At 40.4% G+C, this 21,261-nt stretch overlaps 1 protein-coding gene across 1 annotated transcript in view; it reads left to right on the top strand.

Moving 5' to 3' along the window:
• Nucleotides 1-21,261, top strand: part of L3MBTL4 (L3MBTL histone methyl-lysine binding protein 4) — a 435,810-nt gene that overhangs the window by 330,751 nt on the left and 83,798 nt on the right. Inside the window, exon 17 of the mRNA XM_053664334.1 lies at nt 15,415-15,504. Coding sequence (XP_053520309.1) covers nt 15,415-15,504 — 90 coding nt within the window. The remainder of the gene's footprint in view (nt 1-15,414; nt 15,505-21,261) is intronic.

Genomic DNA, 21,261 nt, shown 5'->3' on the forward strand with positions numbered 1-21,261 from the left:
GTTGAGAGAGGCTAGTGAAAGTGCATTTACATTAAGTGTAAAGGATCTGGTCATCTAAGTGGTCTGTCCTTCTGCCCCCTGAGAGAATTCTTGAACCAAAGCTACATGGTACCCCAGACAACAATGCTGTCCCAGCTGCCGCGTTGCGCCGCCCCAGGGGATACCTTTGGAATTGTGGAATGCTTAACAGAAAATGGTTTCTTTTTTACTGTCAACTATTTTTGGGCTCAAATGTGTAACTAGTGCTTTCTTCCTTAAAAATCAAAGAATTTTATAAAGCAAAAAATGCAAGAGATAAGTCCTGCTACTAAATGCTTCATTAATTTTGGATATAATCACTTTTTTGTTTTCATTACAAGTATAGAATCATGTTATATTTGGTGATGTAAAATTCACTTTATTTTTCCACTTGCTGATATAGTTTATCACTGCATATACAGTACTAAATTCTTTTTTTAGGTAAAAATTGCAGCCACACCCATTTAATTGCCACTTGCATCATGAAATAGAAGCTGACTGGGCTTCTGTTTCATGCTATACAGTACCCAGCTCCTGCCAGGGCAATTGTTCTTCTGATTTTGGTCGCTGCCAGTTACTCTGTCACTGTTCTGAACATTCTGTAAATGAAATCATACAGTAGATTTCCTTTTATGGTTGACTTCTTTTGCTAACATGATGTTTGTGAGATCCATCTAAGCCATGGTTTTTTGTTCAAATTATTGCATATTACTGAATTTTATGATGATATCACAGTTTATGCATCTGAATGTTCATTGCTTACAGTTTTTCTCTTACCAATGATGCTTACTAGAAACATTCTAGTATGTGATTTGGTGGGTATGTGTATGCATTTCTGTAGGGTATGTATCTAAGAATGGAATTTCTGAGTATATGGGTTTGCCTAAGTTCAACTTCAGGATCTACTGTTGAATATTTTTACAAAGTGGCTGTAACAATACATTTCTCCCAGCATGTTTCGGCAATTACAAGTACTCTGTAGCCTTGCCAGCAGTTAGTTTTTGTCAGTCTCTTTAGTTTTAGCCATTCATTTGGTTTTACGGTATTCATGCTTTTCATTTTGCATTTCCCTGAGGCCTGATGAGCTTGAACACATTTCAGTGTTTATTGCTATTTGAATATCTTCTTTTGTGAAGTATCTTTACCACTTGTCTTTTAGGCCATCTTTTCCTTTTCTCTTTTTTAATCATTTTTTATTGTTATTTGAATACAGTTGTCTCCATTTTCCCATTACCACTTTCCTCCACCTGACCCCCATTTGGCTTAGTCTATGGGTGCTTATACATGTTCCTTGATGACCCTTTCTCTTCTTTCTGTTGTCTCCCTCTGCCATCCCCTCTGGTCAGTTTGTTCTTTATTTCAATGTCTCTGGTTATATTTTGCTTGCTTGTTTGTTTTATTGATTAGGTTCCAGTTAGAGGTGGAATCATATGATATTTGTCTTTCACCGCCTGGCTTGTTCCACTTGTCATAATGCCCTCTAGATCCATCCATGCTGTCACAAAGGGTAGGAGCTCCTTCTTTCTTTCTGCTGTGTAGTATTCCATTGTGTCAGTGTACCAGTTTTTTGATCCACTCATATGCTGATGGGCACCTAGGCTGCTTCCAGCACTTGGCTATTGTAAATTGTGCTGCTATGAACATTGGGGTGCATATGTTCTTTTGAATTAGTGCTTCAGGATTCTTAGGGTATATTCCCAGCAGTGGAATTGCCCGTCAAAAGGCAGTTCCATTTTTAGTTTTTTGAAGAAATTTCATACTGTTTTCCACAGTGGCTGCACCCAGTCTGCATTCCCACCAACAATGTACTAGGGTTCCCTTTTTTTTTTTTCTTCACAAACTCACCAGCACTTGTTGTTTGTTGATTTGTTTATGATGGCTAGTGATGCTAAGCATCGTAGCATATGTTTCTGGGCTCTCTATATGTCCTCTGTGGAGAAGTATCTGTTCAGGTCCTTTCCTATTTTTTATTTGGATTGTTTGTCTTCCTGGAGTGGAGTCGTGTGAGTTCTTTATATATTTTGGAGATCAAACCCTGTCTGAGGTATCATTGGCAAATGATTTCCCATACGGTTGATTCTCTTTTCATTTTGCTTATGTATATTTTAGCTGTGCAGAAGCTTTTTATTTTGATGAAGTCCCATTTGTTTATTGTTTCCTTTATGTCCCTTGCTCTAGGGAACACATAGATGAAAATATTGCTTCATGGAATATCTGAGATTTTCCTGCCTATGTTCTCCTCTAGGACTTTTATGGTATTATGACTTATATTTCAGTTTTTATCCATGTTGAGTTTATTTTTGTGTATGGTATAAGTTGGTGGTCTAGTTTCATTTTTTTTCATGTAGCTGTCCAACTCTCCCAACACCGTTTGTTGAAGAGGCTATTTTTCTCTATTTTATGCTTTTGCCCCCTTTGTTGAATATTAATTTACCATAGACACTTGGGTTTGTTTCTGGGCTTTCTATTCTGTTCCATTGATGTATGTGTCTGTTCTTATGTCAATACCAGACTGTTTTGATTACTGTAGCCTTGTAATATAGTTTGATGTCAGGTATGGTGATACCTCCTACTTTGTTCTTTGAAATGTTTGTTCTATATCTGGGAAATATGTCATTGATATTTTAATAGGGATTGCATTGAATCTATAAATTGCTTTGGGTAGTATAGACATTTTGATGATGTTAATTATTCCAATCCATGAACATAGTATATGCTTCCATTTGTTTGTGTCTTCCTTAATTTCTTTCTTCAGTGTTATATAGTTTTCTGAGTACAAGTCCTTATTTAGGTTTATTCCTAGGTACTTTATTTTTCTTGTTGCTGTATCAAATGAGATTTTTTTCCTGGCTTCTATTTCTGATATTTCATTGTTGGTGTACAGAAATGCCTTTGACTTCTGAATATTGACTTTGTATCCTGTTGCTCTGCCAAATTCACTTATTAGGTCAGGTAGTTTTTTGGTGGAGTCTGTAGTGTTTTCTATGCACATTGTCATGTCATCTACAAACAATGACAGTTTTACTTCCTCCTTTCCAATCTGTATATCTTTTATTTCTTCTCGTCTGATCACTGTGGCCAGGACTTCTAATACTATGTTAAATAGAAGTGGTAAAAGTGGACATCCTCGTCTTGTTCCCAATCTTAGTGGGAAAGGTTTTAGTTTTTGCACATTTAGTATATCGTTGGCTGTAGGTTTTTCATATATTAGGCCACCTTTTTCTTGTTTATAGGAAGGCATTCTCCCTATTTCATCTTACGTAGAGCTGTGGGTGCTTGAATCTAGTGGAGGAAAGTCAGCGCAGAGTATCATCAGAAAGTTAGAGTCATGAGAGACTGAGGAGAACAAGAACAAAGAGATTAATACCATCAAACCAACAGGAAGAAAAAAAACCACAACTAGGGAACCAAAGAATGAAGACAAGATGAGTTTAAGCAATATATCAAAAAGCCACAACTTAGGGGCCTTCTTTGTAAGTTTAAAAGACACGGTCTTAGACATCTTTTTATTTCACTTGGTTCTCTGTGGAAGATGAGTTACAATACTCACTAATTTTACACACACATTAAAAGCCTTCTGGGAAGCCTCTACATAATTACCAAAATTTTTAATTAATAGAATTATGATGCAAGCCTGTGTTGGAGTTCATGTCTTCAGTTTTGTAGTATATCACAGTTGTTTCTGTGGGTGTCTAAAGATCTTTAATCATGGTGAATTACTCAATTGTTGCTGCTCAGAGTTGCCTATGAGAGAAGGAGCTTAGTAGCAAATTGATACCTATATCTACCTGGTTTTGGGTGCTGGGAAGGGGGGGAGAAGGGGGTTGAGGGGGTTGAGGGGGTTGAAAATAGTGCTTTGTCTATCCGAGGCATCTATCTTACTCTGTGGCAATGACTCTTCAGACAGGCCATGGCCCCAGCCGCAGCTCCACGGGCAATGGCTGCCCCGCTTTTGGAAGAGCCTCAGGATCCCCAGCAGTGAATCTCATGCTTACTACATAATTTCTTCATTAGGGTAGAGACTATCACTAACATGGTCTTTAAACTGGGTGAAAATACATTCTACCATTTTTGGTTTACATGGCGAAGGAGAGGGAGAAACAAAAAATTATCAGTGGTCAGACTTTGTATTATGTTGTTTAGAAAAATGATGGACTTACGTTATGACCCATATGTATACTGAATTTTAAGGGCTGTGTCAGGGTTCATTCCCTAAGGACTTGCTCTTACAGGGAACTGAAGCAAGAAACAATATTGGTGTCTTCATAGGAATCATCACAGTTAAAAAGCGGATTGTTGGTCATGATTTTGACATGTAGAGTTTGTAAGTCATCAGTCCTATCCTCACAACCGGAAAAAAGCTGAACAAACTGATCCACTCTTCTTAGAGGCATCAGAGAGCTGAGGTCCTGCCCTCCAGGGAAACCACTTTACCAGTGGTGTGTGTCCTGGGAAAGGCAGTTAGACAGCTCCAGTTCCCTCTGACCGCGTGTCTCACACCAGGGAGGGAAGACGGCCGAGACACTCTTCTGAAGGTCACAGCCCCAGGACTCAGGCCCATTAAAAATTAAACTGGTTTTAATCATTAGACTCTGGAACACTTCCCCTCACCAACACCTGGCCACAGCAGCACAGATTCTATTTAAGAAGGAGTTTCAAAGGACTTTCTTCAGGAAACCCAGAGACAACAGGGGAAAGTAAAAGTACACTAGAGAAGCCCTAGCCAGGCAGCTCAGTAGGTTAGAGTGTCATCCCAATGCACTAAGCTTGCAGGTTCGATCCTCCTCGGGCACATACCAGAATCAACCAATGAATGTGTAAGTAAGGGGAACAACAAATCGATGTTTCTCTCCCTCTCTCTCTCTAAAAATCCATTTAAAATATTTTTTTAAAGTTTGCTAGATTACACTGAAGCCTCTGACACCTACAACCATTATGCATTTGTCAGAACCCCTGGAACTTTGTATCCCAAAGACTGAATCTCTGCCTGCTAGCTACCCAGTTTTTCTGTACCCATAACCCTGAAACTGCCCTAACAATTAAAACATTAATTGTTTTATTTAAAAAAGCATCTTTCTAATGACTCAGCAGTATTTAGTGTGGTAATGTGGGCTATATAGAGGGACAGGGACAAGCTGGAGTTCTTGGGAAGAGAAAGGAAATTATTTGTATTGGGCTAAAAGATGATTCTAAGGGCAGGAACTAGGTGCCCACAATTAACTGAAGAAGGGTATTCTCGCAGTTAAGCAAAAGGAGACTGATGGCATCATGAGAGTGCATAATGAATTTTATCAGTTGTAGTCTAGAAAAACTTCAACAGCTATGATAAGGCCAGACCACTGCAGTGCTGTCAGGCAGCGTAAATGATGTGCAGGCTCTTTATGAGACGGCATCTACCCTCGGTCTTCTTGTGGTTCCCTCACACAGGCGCTCTGCTATCTTCTTTAGGTGTCAAGTACAATATTAATAGGAAGAGTTTTCAAGCTAGAATAGAATGTAACAAGCATTTCTCATTTAAAAAAAGGAGAGTTCGCTTTATTTTGCTTAACAAAAAACCCTACATAACAGAGAACTGTATCCGAAGTGAGAGAGCAGCTGAGGTTAGGGATGTGGAGTTGCAGGTTTTGGAGGTGCCGAGATGCTCTGAAACACCTGCTCTCAGGCCCATGGGAAGCTGCCGTCATGCAGCTAGTGAAGCTCTGAGTGAGAGGAAGATTCTTAGAAGTGAGGGGAGGGTTCTGGATGCCTTTCACGCCCTTTCTAGGATATCTAGGATATTTAGAGCTTTTTTTACTTGGTTTTTAATCTATCCCATATTTCCAAAAATCCCCTTTTCCCTTCTTTTCATGGAAGCTCTTTTTCTGTCAAGTTCCTGAAGAACATGAAAATGAGAAAGCCAGTTTTTTTTTTTTTTTGCTGGAATCAAGGCCTGGTTTATAGGCTTTGAAGAATTACAAGTATTATTGGCAAAATATTTTGAAAATTCAATTGTGGAGAAAAGTATAATGCAAGAATAAAAAAGGTCTGAATAAAAATAAATCTGCTTTAATGAGTAGATACTTATTTTTAGTTAAGACTTGAGGGGCTGACAACTCTACGTTCTGCAGCACCAGGCCTGGTGCAGTGTGGGCAGCCATGCCATCAGCTTCCTCAGACTGTTCCAAAAATAACACTCTTGAACTGGAAGCCGCCTCTGACACATTGTCTTCTGCACACTGACACCGTCTCTGGTTACATCGAATGCAGCCTTACCTATCCAAATCACCTCAGCCCCGGTGCAGAGCTGGTTCCTTAAACATGGTTATGGGATGGTGGTCAGACACCGGTGCCAGCTGAGAGTCCTCCGCTTGTTTACTGTGCAGAGTTGCGGAAGAGTGGACAACCTAGAGGCAGGCAGAGAAGCAGATCTTTTTTAGGGGATAGAATCACAGCTTTGTGTGCCAACACTGCACAGTATTCTTCCTCAAGGCCTCAGAGGGGATTCCTAGATTCTTAGATTCTAGGTTCATCATCCCAGGGAATATTACAGGGAATTCTGATGACTTCACCTTCTTACCAGTGTCAGATCTGGGGGATGTGGACATTTCCCTTCTGAGAATCTATGGACATGTAGGAATTGTGTGGGTGTATGCGGGAGGAATGGACACCCTGAAAGTAAAGCATTTCTCCCCTTTATTCATCATTTCTCCCAGGGTGTTATGAGGCCTCTCTTCCATATGCCCCAATTTCAGTGCTAAAGGGAAGTACCTCAGACTACAGCCAAGAACCTTTACCGCTAAAATGTATCCAGCGTCAGAGAGAAAGCCCCTGGCTGTTCTCCAACAGGTCAATGGTATGAGACGTGTTTTTGCCTTAATGATAGGTACCAAAGACTTGTGGAAAAACTATCCTAATACATAGTCTCCTTAGAGAGAAAATGCCTGTTGTATGAGAAAAAGTTTTCTAAACTGAGGATTTATATCCCATAAGGATATAGTCAAATGCAGAACAGCTCAGAAATTGTTCTAAAGGATACTGCAAAAAGGTTAGAAGGCTCAAAGTGCTGGAGTAACTGAGGGAACGAGGCAGTGGAATTCGTCTTCTTAAAAGGCCTTTAGCCAAAGACTGTCCTTGGTTTCTCTTCCTAGGCAGCACTGCTGTTTTGACATTCCATTAGTACAGAGAAACAAGAATTTTAAATAGTAATGCCAAACATCATATGTCTAAATAAAGAATCAGGATTTGATGTCTTAAATATATATAAACAATTTTTAGCTATATCATTGGACAGTCATCCTGTTAGATTTCTGAACTGAAATTCTTCAGATATAAAATCATTACTGAAAAGTAGAAAATGAGAGTTGTTGCTCACCCTGGTACGTGGGTTGTTGTTTAAAGTTATGTTGATTATTATATAAGTTGGAAGACACAGAAAATTTTCATCTCTTTATAAATTAAAGGAGTGGCTATTAAAGTAAGTAATTTTACATAAATAAGGGCATAAAACAATTCAATATCATGTGCAAATATACATGAAATATATTTGGTATATTAATTAGGTGTTTGGTCGAGTGACTCTAATGCATTATATTTCTTCTTGTTGCTATAGCTACTATGGCCTTGTGGGGGTGTGTCAAATATCACTTATGTTGAAGACTATTAGCAAAGACAACAGTCTCTTTTAACATGGCTCCTTCTCATTTTTTGGTTTTCTTCAATGATTTATTTTTTAATAATTTCAGATGATGACATTTTCCTTCAAATTTTGACTGCCAAGTGGTTTCAATATGCAGAAAATCAAAATAATTATGAGGAAATAAATAATAAAATAACAAGCATTTAAAGAAATTAGAAACTAAACTAAAAACGATGAGACTTCTGATTTATTTTAGATGTAGCTACTCTGATGGCAACTTTTTTCTTTTATTTGTGTTTAGAAAAATGAGGCTTTAAAAACATTTTCCCCAGTGGCAGTAGGTTTCCATTTACATACTTTTTCTAGCTTTGATTGTGTAACTTTACAAAGGACACTTTTTAAAAAAACATTTCTCAGCAATGGCATCAAATAATACCTATTTTATTAATATGCTCCCTGTGATGATAATGATGATAATAATATACTCATCCAACACTTCTCATATTATAAAGTAAAATCATGTTTATTGGCCGATTTTCTCTCCAAAGGATTGTGGTTAACATTTTCCTGTTTAGGTGACTGAATTGCAGGATAGGTGACTTGTCCAAGGTCACACAGATGTTACAGCTTAGAGATACAACTTAGATTTCCCTGGCGAATTCGAAGCTCTTTCCCTTTAAAATACTGCGTCGTTATGACATGCTCGTGGACCTCGCTACTCACTGTGTGATTTAGTTGCAAGTACCATTACACAGAGAGGTGGGAGACCTGACTTTAAGCCCAGCCACAAACTTGCTGCCTTGTGGGGCTCAGCCTCTGTGACTGTGAGATGGAGACCATTTCTCTCCTCTCATAGTGGTAGTTGAGTGGATCCAAAGAAATAATTAATATGAAAGGGCATTAAAAATAAAGCACATATATGAAGGTATGATCAATACTGAAATGTTTTTCTGTAAATTCATCTAAGGTGGATTCATAACACCTTGCTTTAACCTCTGGACCAGGTGGGGCGCCTCAGCCCAGTGGGGCTCCTTTGGTGGTGGGTGTGCTCCGGATGCTGTGTGACTTGCTTTTTCTCTGACCTTTGCTAAGTTCTCATTTAAACATAAAGGCAAACTTCTACAGGAACTTCGGTAATTTTGCTTTGTGTTGAATAGATTGGCATTGAAGTCTGAAATCAGAAACCATTTCAGTGTCTCTGACATTCTTATTTTGTTCAATGACAGTCTTTCTTTTCTTAAGAAGAATGCCTTTCTGCTTGGCCAGAAATTTCTCCTTGGAGATGACAGAATTGCTGTCTTACCGTTAATGAATTTTACAGCCCAAATCCTTTTTACTTTAAAGAAATATGGACATATCTACCCCAAACCATGCTTGAATACAAAAATAGAGGAAATTACTGGTATCCGGAAGTACTGAGGTGTTTTCAGCCTCTCTGGTAAGTGCACCTTCAGATAATCTCCTCATGGCCACTTACAGAAGCAATTACTTTCACAGTTTGTATTGGGATGTTTGAAAAACCCACCAAGTTGCTATATGCAGAGAAGAGGCTGAGAATAAAAGTTTAGTCATCTGTATGTCACACATACATTCTGCAGTACAGTGGGAAGATCCTTCCCTGAGCGTCTGAGAATCTGGGTACAGTCACTATTTCTGTGGCACTGGGCAGCACATCCCTGCAACATCTGTCCGATGATAGGTTGCATTTGGCTGTGTTGCAGAGGCACTATTTCTTCATTAGGTTTGTATCAGTTTTTAGTTTTTATTTGTTTGCTTCTGTGGGCATAGGGGTTGAAGATTAAGAAGTTTTCAAAGTAATCTTTGTTTAAGTATTATTCACTGTTTATCTTTAAAATTAAGAATGTGTCCTGGAAAATCTTTCTAAATCATTCCCCCCACCAAATTCTGCATCTTGAACACACTACCAAAGAAACCTTACTTCCAAGTGTCCCTGCTCAAGCAGTGGTCTTACTGGTCGTGGCAGCATGGTTTGGACCACTGAGAATCCTGCGTCTTTATGCAGTACCTACCTAGTAACTCTGAAGCTTAGTGATTTGAAAGGTATGGGTGAAATGAACAAGATATTACAAGATGTCACCAACTAACAGAAATTAGTCTTCAAATGAATGTAAAAATATTCGAATTTTTTGGGGGGGAACTCCAAGCTCTTTACCTCTAGAAAATTCCTTAGAGAAGTTGCAGTATGTAAAGCGGTGCACGTAACTATTCACAGAAGACAGGAGGGATGTGCAATTTGAGTTTCTTCTTCAGTGACAGACAATCTGGGCGTACCTAGTCACGTTGTTTCGCAGATTCCTGAGGTAAAAGATGTAACTGCTTGGAAAGAATTTTGAAAATATGTAGTTTTTAAGCTGCATTTTAGTGTCTTCCTTTGGAGTCATGGTGGGAGAGGAGGTAACCTAGAAGGAAATGGGTAAGAGCAGAGGTGCTTGGGGGGAAAGGCTGAAACCCACCCACATGGGGCTGCCTCCCGAACCACGCAGGGGCTGAGGCATTTCCACAGGACCATTTCTATGGTGCCAACATCATCGTTTGGTTATTTGGTCATTGGGCACATTGGACATGCCCAGCTTTATTCTAGGCCTGGAGGGAGACCCCAGTGAACAAGTGCGGTTCTCCTGGAGCTCACAGTCTAGTGAGAGTGACTGATATAAACTCAGGAAAAAGAGCAGATGAGATGAGAGCCAAGGAAGAGCAGTATGAGAGGCCAGAAGGCCAGCAGGGGCTCCTCTAAGGAACTAACACAGGGGCCCAAATCTGAAGGGTGAGGGGAAGGGCAGGGACAGAGGGAAAGGGGAAAAAAGAATGTTTGCTGAGTTTCCATTAGCTAACAATATGAGTACTATGTATGCTAAGTCATTTACCGGGATTATCTGTTATAATAATCTTAATTTGGTGAGGGTACCCCGTTTCACAGGTGAGTGCGAGCCCATACCCTGGGCCACCTGGTTGCCTCCTGCCTGTGAGGGAGCTGGAGCAACAGCGATGTGTGAGCCAGTCTGTTTGCCCAAACACCCTGAAGATGCAGTCTGAGTCACGTGTCTCAGCCCATTACTTCTCATTCTAAGGTACATGATACAGTAAAGATGGAGTTCTGAGAATCTTCAGAGGGAAAGAAGCTGCTAAGAATGGGCAGACATAGGACAGTCCTGACAGCCTTTGTCTCCAAGGTTGGCAGAGAGCAGGGGCTCTAACAGGAGCCTCAGAAACGAGGCAGTGCCTTTGCCATTCCCCTACCCCTCAGACAGGCAGGAAGTGTGTGGAGGACAGAACGAGGTGGACCTGGTCAGCCAGACTTTGCAGTGGCATTTGCATGCCATGATTCCTCCGTCAGTCACTTCTCCATAACACTGAGTCCATCTGCCCTTGTACATGTCGTTTATGTGCCTGCTTGACTTTGAACTTCTCATAGGCTGGTGATCTTTGCTTATTTTTGCACCCTCTGGGCCTGGCCTCGTGCCAGTTCTGCAGCGGACATTCAGTACTGAATGAATGTGTTAGCATTTCTGGAACCATGTCCCTTGCCTCTTTCTCTGTGGAGTGTTTATTGCCTTATCAAATTTATATTTCAGCTATGCAGGCAGTTTTTTTAACAAATAGACATAAATAAATTATAGATCATCTGAACTGTCTCAGCATAGTCTATTTTGAAGAGTTAACACTAGCTGGAAATATATAAGAAATCCCTTAATACCATTTAAAAATAGGCAGACATAATTAACAAGGACAGGATAAAAATCACATGTTCAGACACTGGACTTGTTCGTCCAAATGTTAAATTTGTCGTGGGAAGTATAAACGGACAGACTTTGTAATGGAATTCCCTGAACTGTAATGCGTGCCTAGCCATCCCGTGTACCCATCTGTGATACTGAATTTGCATAGCCCAATTTCAGGCCATTGCAGTACATTTTCCAGTTTGTTGTGTTGTTCTCTCTCCAAAAACTAACAATGTCAGAATTCTTTATGTCCATCAGCCTACTTACTCAAAGAATCGTGAAACAGAAAGTTATCCACTATTAGCAAAGTAAGAAAAGAATCAGCTGTTCGGAAAACTGAAATTGAGATTCTCTTTTACTTCAGAAGGTTAGATGTGAAAAAATACATATGACTTTTGTAACCCACTGGCCTTTCAGCTGCAAAGGTCAAACAAGGATATCTGACTTCCTTTTTTTTGCCATTTGCTTAAATGCATGGAAATTGATGTTGTTTGTCCCACAGGAGATAGTATGCACTATTATTCACTGTGACCATCACATGGCAAGGTGGGGACATGATTCATGTTTATTGTCATCTGACATATTGATTAATTGAAAGTTAGCTATATGTCAACAGTCATATTCTATACATTGCAATTGATCCTGAAAATATGCTGAACATATTTTATTGCTTTGTAATCCAGAAAGCACCCCACAGACTTCCTAAACTTCTGAGACGTTATTTAAAACCACTTTAAGTTCTACTGATTGATGTGATAGTGCCACTTAATGGGAATTTCTTATCTGTAACATGCTTTCAGTATCTGTCTATATTCATAATTTTTAAAACAAAGCATCAAAGAAAAAATGTTTATGAAACTTACTTAGAGAGATTTTTTAGTCATTGCCAAGTGTTTCTCTAAGTTCATAGTAAGCCTTGGAACTACCTCCAATTGCTCTCGACAGGACTCCAAAATAGACATTTTATAATTGAACAGTATGCCATTTGAGAAGCTAGGAGGGAAGCCCATTCTCAATCAAGCACTGAGCTCACTGGCCAGATATACATTCTCAGTGTTTAATGAGACAGAGCAGCTAAGTGATTGGAAATATTGCAAGACCCTTTTGTATTTCTGCACTATCTGCTCCCACAGCCACAGCTGCCACTTTTAATTGTCCATAGCATTAACACTTATCCTGCAAAGCCAGGAATTTTAATATAATATACTGAAAGCCATTGTGTAGCGCCGCCACTCGGGACACTTTTCATAAGCAGAGGTAGGGGTCCTTTAGGCTCCCAGCAAAATACAGCAGTCCCCTCTTGTCCGTGGGGCATTTGTTCCAAGACCTCCAGTGGATGCCTGGAACTGCAGATAGTACCAAACCCTATACACACTGTGTTTTTTCTGTATATACATACCTATGACGTAGTTTAATTTATACATTAGGCACAGTAAGAGATAACTAAAGTAGTAATAAAATACAACAATTATAACAGTATACTGCAACAAAAGTGATAGGAATATAGTCTCCCTTTCAAAATTATCTTACTGTATCGTACTCACCTTTTCACTCAGAGGAAGCACTTTATGGCTTCTCTTTTGCATATCCAAAGTGCCATCATCACTACTCTTTCACCTCCTGGTCATTATTAAGTAACACACAGGTGACCTGAACACAAGCACTGTGGCACCAGTATGGAGACAGTTGATCTGATAACTGAGGTGGCTACTAAGGGACTAATGGTTGGGAGTGTGCGCAGCAGGGAGATGCTGCACGAAGGGATGAGTCCCACCCTGGGAAGGGCAGAGCAGGATGGTGTGGTGTTTCATCACGCTACTCAGAATGGCATGCCATTTAAAACTTATGAGTTGTTTATTTCTGTAATTTTTCCATTTAATATTTTCAAACTGCTGTTAACTGGAGTAACTGAAACCTGGATAAGGTGGGACTACTGTACAGGGAGGTGCACTGCTCCCAAGACAAAGGTCAGTGTCTCCATCAAAACTGAAGAATAAATTTAATCCACTACTGAGATTTTCAAGAAACAGCTGCATTCCTCCACTAAATCCATCCTACCAAGAAAATATACCAGAATTTCTACACAGTTCTTAAAGATGTAGTGCAGATTGTGATGGCCTCAATGGCATCTCATTGCTCAGGAGCCAGTAAGATTTTAATCAGAATCCTTCTACACTGACAGCCAAATTAGGTTGGAGCTATGCATTCTGTTGACTGGTACATACTGAAGGTGCAGCAAGAATATGAGCACAGGAGTTACACAGAGGACACCTTTGTTATGTGGCAGGAGAGACAGAGTGCCCAGATCAAAATCAGGTGTCGCACAGCCAGACCCTGAGCCCGAAGTAGCTACCATCACCACCTTTCACATCTGCTTCCCCCGAGACCTGAGGCAGGAGGAAAACAAGTATGACAGCACAGACGGAGACCAAATAGGTTACCAACTGTGTTGGTGTCACATGACAGTGATTCTTTAATATGTAGCATATTGAGAATTTACAAGCAAGTCAATATACGTTCCACAACAAAGTTTGCTTTAGAATTTTCCCCATTTATGAGCAGATCACCTACAGGGAAAAAAAAAATTTTCCCTTTACTTTCTCTCCCTCTATCCAGAGCTCATTTCAAACCCATTGCACAAAAAAGAAAAAAAAAAACAATCCATTAAAAACCAGAACTTATACACCTCACAGCAGCAGTCCATGGAACTACTGGGGGGCAACATGGCTCTTGTTCAGTAACAAATCTGAGAGCTATTGTGTACGCTGGAGTCAGATTACATTTGCATTTTGGAAAATATTAGGCATCTGTTTTGTTGAGTTGCTTAAAATTAGATACTTTAGAAATTAATGTGCACAGGCATTAATAATAGAGAATATCACCATTTATAATGACTGAGGAACTTTTAAATTGTAAAAATTGCACAGTGATATTATTAATATTTTTATCCTTTTGAAGATGACAAGGTTAATTGCTTTTCAGAGTGGTGAGACTAACTAGTTTCTACAGTTCCTACCTAAAGGGAAAGCCTAAGACTAGATTAACTAGGATTTTATGCTTCTAAAGAATTTCTCTGACATACTGTGGGGAAGTATGTGGGGAAAATAGGATTTGGTATGAAGTTAGACTATGCAAAGTCTTTATCTAGAGGAAAAGAATACAGAGAATTAACTTGGAGCCATTGTTTTGCCCTGCAATCTATAGCATTTATTAAATAATGACCTGTCTAGGCACTTTGTAGTGATCTTTCTTTTAATCCTCACCTGAAGATACGTTTATTGATTTTAGAAAGTGAGGAAGGTTGGGGGTGGGAGGAGGAGAGAGAGACGTTGATATGAGAGAAAAACAGGCATTGGTTGCCTCCTGTAGGAACCCCAGCCAGAGACTGAACCAGCAACCTAGGTACGTGCCCTGACCAGGGACAGAACCCACAGCTTTTTGGTGTATGGGATGGTATTCCAACCAACTGAGCCTTCTGGCCAGGGTTGTAATTAACATTTAAAGCTTGGTCTCTTAATAATTATTTTACCAAATTTAATGGCATGAGCTCTGTGGATAATTATTTTTAGTACTCAAAATACTATATTTACTGTGTTCCTGAAGCATTACCTATGTTTTTGGACAGTGTTTTGCTAGCTAACATCTTGACTGATTAAAAATCTTTTATTAACAAATACAGAACATAGAATTACATAGGTGTTCTATGCAATTGCCAATTGGGGTTATTGTGCGAAGTTATTTTTCTGAGACTACTTTAATAAAGCAAGTTGAGAAGTTTCTATTGTTGTGTTTGCTCTCACCTTTCCCAAGAAATAATCAGGATAGTGGATAAAGAAAGGATGCAAAGCTTACCAAGCTGTAGTATGTCTAGCTGCTAGATCTGTTGTGGGCCAGGTGGTGCTCTGGGGCCTTATTAAGACCCTTACTAAATCTTCTGGGAGATATACCATAAGTTCAGCTTGGGGGAATCTGTTGTCAAGGCAAACTGCAAAATAAAATATTTAGGCAATTGGAAGTAAAGCCAATTCTGTGATCTTTCAGGGCAAGGTCACTCTTCTGATGAACCACTTAAAAATGGAAAGAAGACTGCACGAAAGAGAGGAGTGATCACTGCGTGCCAGGCTCCAGCAGGTACTTCTCTCACTTGTTCTCCACAACATTCTAAGCGTTGTTATTCTGTATGACTATGAAGAAAATGAAGTACACAGAGTATAAATTACCTTCCCAGGGCCACACAGCTTGTACATGGCTAACTGACACCAGCGCTAATGCTTGGCCATTTCCCATGAAGGCAGTGTGGTGGAGTAATGTCCTGATAAGTAGTTTGGCAGCAGAGACTGTGGTCTCCAACCTGTCTTTAAATCTGCATGAGAAACACTTTCACCAGGGCTAGTTTGAGGCAAAAGGAAAGAGGGCAGGCCAGCCCCTCTGCCCACCACATTTATCTGTCCCCGGGGCACGGACACAGACTCAGGTGACAGATGTGTGTCTTTTCATCAAAGGTAACAAACTAGCAAAGTGCTCTCACTCTGCTTTAGAGAACTTGTGCCATGTGTCAATATTTGTGTTCTTTTTTTTCCATTTTTTTATTTAATTATTTTTCAAGTAGTTTTCTACCTTTTACTCCCTTCCCAGCCCACCCCCGTGCTCCCCACCTCCCTCCCATTTCCAACCGCCATAGCTGTTGTCCATGTGTCCTTCATACTAGCTCCTCTAAATCTTTCCCCTTTTTCCCCTGAAATTCCCTCCCCTCTCCCCTCTGGTCGCCATCCCCCCATTCTCCATTTCAGGAGCTCCTACCCTTTGCAACAGCATGGATGGAACTGGAGAGCATTATGCTGAGAGAAGTAAGCCAGGTGTTGAGGGACAGATACCAGATGATCTCACCTTTAACAGGAAGCTAAACAACAAAACAAACAAGCAAGCAAAATATTTGTGTTCTTTTACTACATTCTTACAGGAATTTCTCCTAAAGCACTCATCACAGCACTTACATTCCAAAAACATTCAAAATCTTCCCTACTCCAAGCACCACTTAAAAAGAAAAGCAGTTATCCCTTACTAGTGCTCTTGAGAAAACACCCAACTTTTGCTCAATGATGGTAAATTACAAAATAATGAACCTAATAAAGGATCATTCTACTCCAAGATCAGCCATTCAATAAACATTTTATAGAGCAATTACTGCATACACAGCACTATGAGTTTCAAACAGTCAGCCAAACTGTGGCTGTATCAAAGGAAAGAAATACAAAAGCATGTTGTTAGTTAACAAGCTCTGGAAAATCCTGGTCATTGGAAGTAAGATAAAAGCATTCACTGTTCTGTGATTTAACTCAAAAACTTAGATCTCTATTTGTATTATGGTTAGGACCACAAGTATTAGAGCTCACTAATTCATTTCTTTAATAAAGATTTATAGCCTTAGCTAGTGTGGCTTAATTAGTTGGAGCATCACCCCATAATCCCAAAGGTTGTGGATGTAATTCCTGGTCAGGGCACATGCCTGGGTTGGAGGGTTCAGTGACCCCAGTTGGGGCACATAAAGAATATAGCTGATTGACGTTTCTCTCTCACATCAGTGTTTCTCTTTGTCTTTTTCTCTTCCCCCTTTCTCTCTCTGTAAAAGCAATGAAAAAATTGTCCTTGAGTGAGCATAAAAATAAAGTAAAAAACACTTTATAGATAATGTAGTGCTTAACAATCGCTGTGTTAAACACTGGAGGACCTTGTTTACCAAAACCGGGAACAGTTCCTACCTCTACTGAATATTGCATCACATTCTAACTGGGAATACATATTAATCAAATGACCATATTTAAAAAATAGCAACTTGTACCTGTGGCAAGTGCTGTAAAGAAGAATTATATGAAGCTTTCATTTACTGTAAGAAGATTTAGTGTAATTGAGGAAGCTAGATGAAGTTACTGAAGAAGGGATATTTGAGCTAAGACTTAAGAAGTGAACAGAAAGTGATGTGGCAGAGGGAGGGAAGAAGGAACACGGCAGCAGAGGCAGCTGCACAGACCCTTGGGAGGCGGAACAGTAGAGAGTGTCAGGAACTAGCAGAGTCCGTGTAGCTTCAGTGGAGAGGGTGGGTGTTTGTGAGGACAGTGTGGTTCACAGTGAGCCTAGAGAAGTAGAGTCTGGTCTTTGTTCTGAACACAGTGGCAATGCATTGATGAGTTTTTAGCAGGAAGAGTGGGTTATAGGTTACTGAGCAGAGTAGATACAAGTTGATCAGTTGGAAAACTATTGAAATTTCTAGGTGGAGATAATAATGGCTCAGAGTTGCACAGTGGTATGGAAGAGATGAAGAGATTATATTCTAGATGTATTTAAGAGGTAAACATCCACAAGACTTGACTATTGGGAATGAGAGACAGGATATTAAGGACAACTTGGGCTCTGGCTGGTGCCACTCTTATCTATTGAGCATGGCCCTCTGAAACCAAAAGGTTTCTGGTTCCATTCCTGGTCTAGACACATGCCTGGGTTTCGGGCCAGGACCCCAGCTAGGGGCGTGTGAGAGGCAGCCCATCGATGTTTCTCTCCCTCTCCTTCTCCCTCCTTTCCCCTCTCTCTAAAAGTAAATAAATAAAATTTTTAAAAACAAAAAAAGGACAATTTGGGGACTTGGGCAACTGAAGAGGTAGTGGGGCCTTTCACTAAAGTTAGGAGCTTGAAAAGGACCAAATCTGGAATTGAGGACAGGAGAGGCAGAGTGTAAATATTATGTTTTAGAATGTGGAGTTTTGAGAGGCCTTTGGAAAAACAAAGAGGAAACATCTAGTAGCAGGTATATGAATCTAAGAGCCCAGAAATGAAGTTTGGGCTGGAGATTCACCTTTGTGAGTAGTGTGCATAGAGGTGGTGATTGAACTCCGGGGCCTGGATCTGATCACTTAGGGAGAGGATGCGGAGGACAAAGGGTGTTTCAGAAAAGCCTAGAACCAAGTCTTGAGGAACTCTAATGCTCAACAGCTGGTTCAGAGGGAACGGTAAGTCTTAAAGAGATAGAAAAAGAAAAGTCTGCTCAGGACGGTGGGAGGAGAGGCAAGATCAGTGTGTCATAGTGTCCAGAGAACATAATCTTATGTTAAGGAGGGAGGAAGGGTCCCAGCACTGAATATGCCAAGGGGTCAAGAAAGATAAAGCCTGGAAAATATATGTGGGAATGAAAATAAATTATCTTGGATTGAATGATGTTGAGACATTGAAGACACTAGTGAAAACTGTGGTGGAGTCAATGGTGAGGTCTGAGGGGCGGAGGAGTGAGTGGGACGTGTAGAACTGAAGGCAGCAAGTAAGGCCGCCTGTTCAGGAAGGCTGGCTGAGAAGCTCAGGAGGGTGAGAACCGGCAGCAGACCAGACATCTTCGAAGTCCTTTTATGTGTGTTTGTTTGTTAAATGAGAAGCACCTGAGAGTGTTCCAGAGCCAGTAGAAGAATCCTGGTGAAGCAAAGTGAATCTCCACAGGAGAAGGGATCTTTGAAGTCACAGCATCTGAGAAGGCTCAAGAAGATGGGATTAGCCTCAGGTGGGAGGAGACACAGCTTCTGTAAACAGGCTCAGTTTGGGGAAGACTACGACATTCTAGTTTGTGGCTTCTATTTTTTTTTCAGTAGAGTGGGCAGCCAGATCATGTGATGGGAAGGTTCAGGGATGGTTGGGGAAACCTAAATGGGAGGAGTTAAGGAAGTGGAGATTTGAAACTGTGTGCACAGAAAGTGGAAAAGCAAGTGAGCCAAAGAGCGCGTGAGCTGTTGGGCAGTGCCGAAAGCCTCCTTGAACTTGGTGGTTATGAATTTACAGAGGGACTAGCCTACCCTATTATGATGTCTCTGCAGGCACAGAAAAAGCAGGTACCAAGGAGAAAAAGGAAATGTGAAATATTTGCAAGACATAAAAAAACAATGTCTACAAAATTTAAGCAGAAAGAGGAGGGAAGTGAAGAAAGAAGGGAACAATTGGGGGAATGAATCACTTGAAGATCCCCATGAGGTCCAGGAGCTCACTTGTTGAAAGCTGACTGATAAAAAGAGGTATACCAAGTGTAATGGGTATAGTCCCCAAAGTCACAGAAGCTTGTTAGCTCATGGCTGGAGAACTGTCCTTCTTCCCTGGGGCATGACACTGGACCCAGGCTCCACAGGCTGCAGTGGCCAGACTGATGGCCCCACAGTGCAGGCTGACCTGCCTTGATGGCAGTGGCCTCCATTTTCTGCCATTTACGACCACATGTATGGGCCAAGCTATTTCAACTCCACTGTAAACCTCAGTTTGCTCATCTGAAAATTGGGATTGGCCATGAGGTCAGTCTGGGGTTGTGAGAATTGAATAAAGCCGTGGGTGTAAAATAGCACAATACCTGACTCCTGATTGGGAATCCATAAAAAGTGTCAGAAGCTACTGTTGTTGGGGTTTTTTGACACACATTTTTCTAGGCAGAACACAAGTTTTGTGTTTGTTTTTTTTTTAGGAGTCAAGGCAAAAAGATATTTTGAATTTTATAGAGGTGGCATGATGTGTAACAATATTATTATGTTGACTTCATCTTTTTTCCTGTGACTCTACACCTGAGAGTTGCAAGCCTGCGGGTCAGCCGGGGCTGCCAGAATGGAGGTCCAGCTCATCCTTAAATAGGGTGTCTTAGGTGCGTGCTACCCTTGGGTGGCTCTCTTTTCCAGACTAGTACTAATTTTGATTCTTTTCATAAACCATAAAATGCAAGATTCAGGTGCTAATTGATTTATGCTACTCAAAGGGCTCCTTGCCTCAAAAGAAATACAAGTAAAAAGTTCACACTTTTAGGTTTATTTGCTTATCTGCAACCCTCAGATAAGGGCCAGTAGCTCATTTGTTTGGAGTGTCATCCCCATTACTCCAGAGCCAGGGTCCTATTTATCTTTGAATATACACACTCCCCGGCAGGTGTTCAGTAATTACAGCACAGAGTAGACTCTAATCAGTAAGATTTCAGTTCTGTATTGGATTAGAGCAGAGTTTCTGCTCGCCTCAGCACTATTGACATTTTGGGCCAGATAATTCTCTTTGTTGGGGGCTGTCATGTACATTGCAGGATGTTTAGCAGCATTCCTGGCTTCTACCCAAGAGGTGCCAGTGGTCCCCACCTCTCCACCCCTGAATTTGTGACAACGAAAAAATGGCTCTGGACATTTCCAAATGTCTCTGGGGAAAGGAGGACAAAAGTGCCTCTGGTTGAGGACCACTGGGTTAGAGGAAACCTTTAATGTGATCTACTGTGTTGAATTTCTTTAATGTTTATTGTATTATTCACAGAGGAAAAGGTCTGAACTATAACCCAAAATATCTTGCAAGGTTTATTTCTGAGGAGTGAGATTCTAAGTATAATTTTTTTCTGTATCCTTCTGGCTTTTCTAAAATTTCTTGTTTTTCCACTATACATATATTTCTCATATAATTTAAAAGAGAATGAAAAGGAGTTTAATATATGAATACAATTCTTTTAAAAGTATCTAATTTCTTCTTGATATCTGAAGATTTCTAATGATCATATTGAAATACATGACATTGTTATTGTCATTATAATTTTTGTTTATCTAATGTTAGGTGATTTTTATTTTTGAGTGTTTCAGTCAGCAGTGACATAATCTCCTATTAACTCCAGTTCTGTCTGTTGACCCAAATCCACCAGTCAGCCAAGCACCGGATTTCAGCCTCAGAAATACTCCGCCCTTTTCCATAAAGGCAGAAGCTTGTCCAGCATCAAGTGACTGTGGGCCAACCACACTTGTCAAATCCCACTTTTTAGAGTCCTGGAGCCCAGAACACAGGAATGGAGAGGGACTCTGTGTGTACGCAATGTATTGATAAACTTTCCAGCAAACTTAAAAAAAATCAGTC

The sequence above is a fragment of the Artibeus jamaicensis genome, unplaced genomic scaffold, assembly GCF_021234435.1.
Source record: "Artibeus jamaicensis isolate MK-2021 breed Jamaican fruit bat unplaced genomic scaffold, CSHL_Jam_final contig_354, whole genome shotgun sequence".
Lineage (NCBI taxonomy): Eukaryota > Metazoa > Chordata > Mammalia > Chiroptera > Phyllostomidae > Artibeus > Artibeus jamaicensis.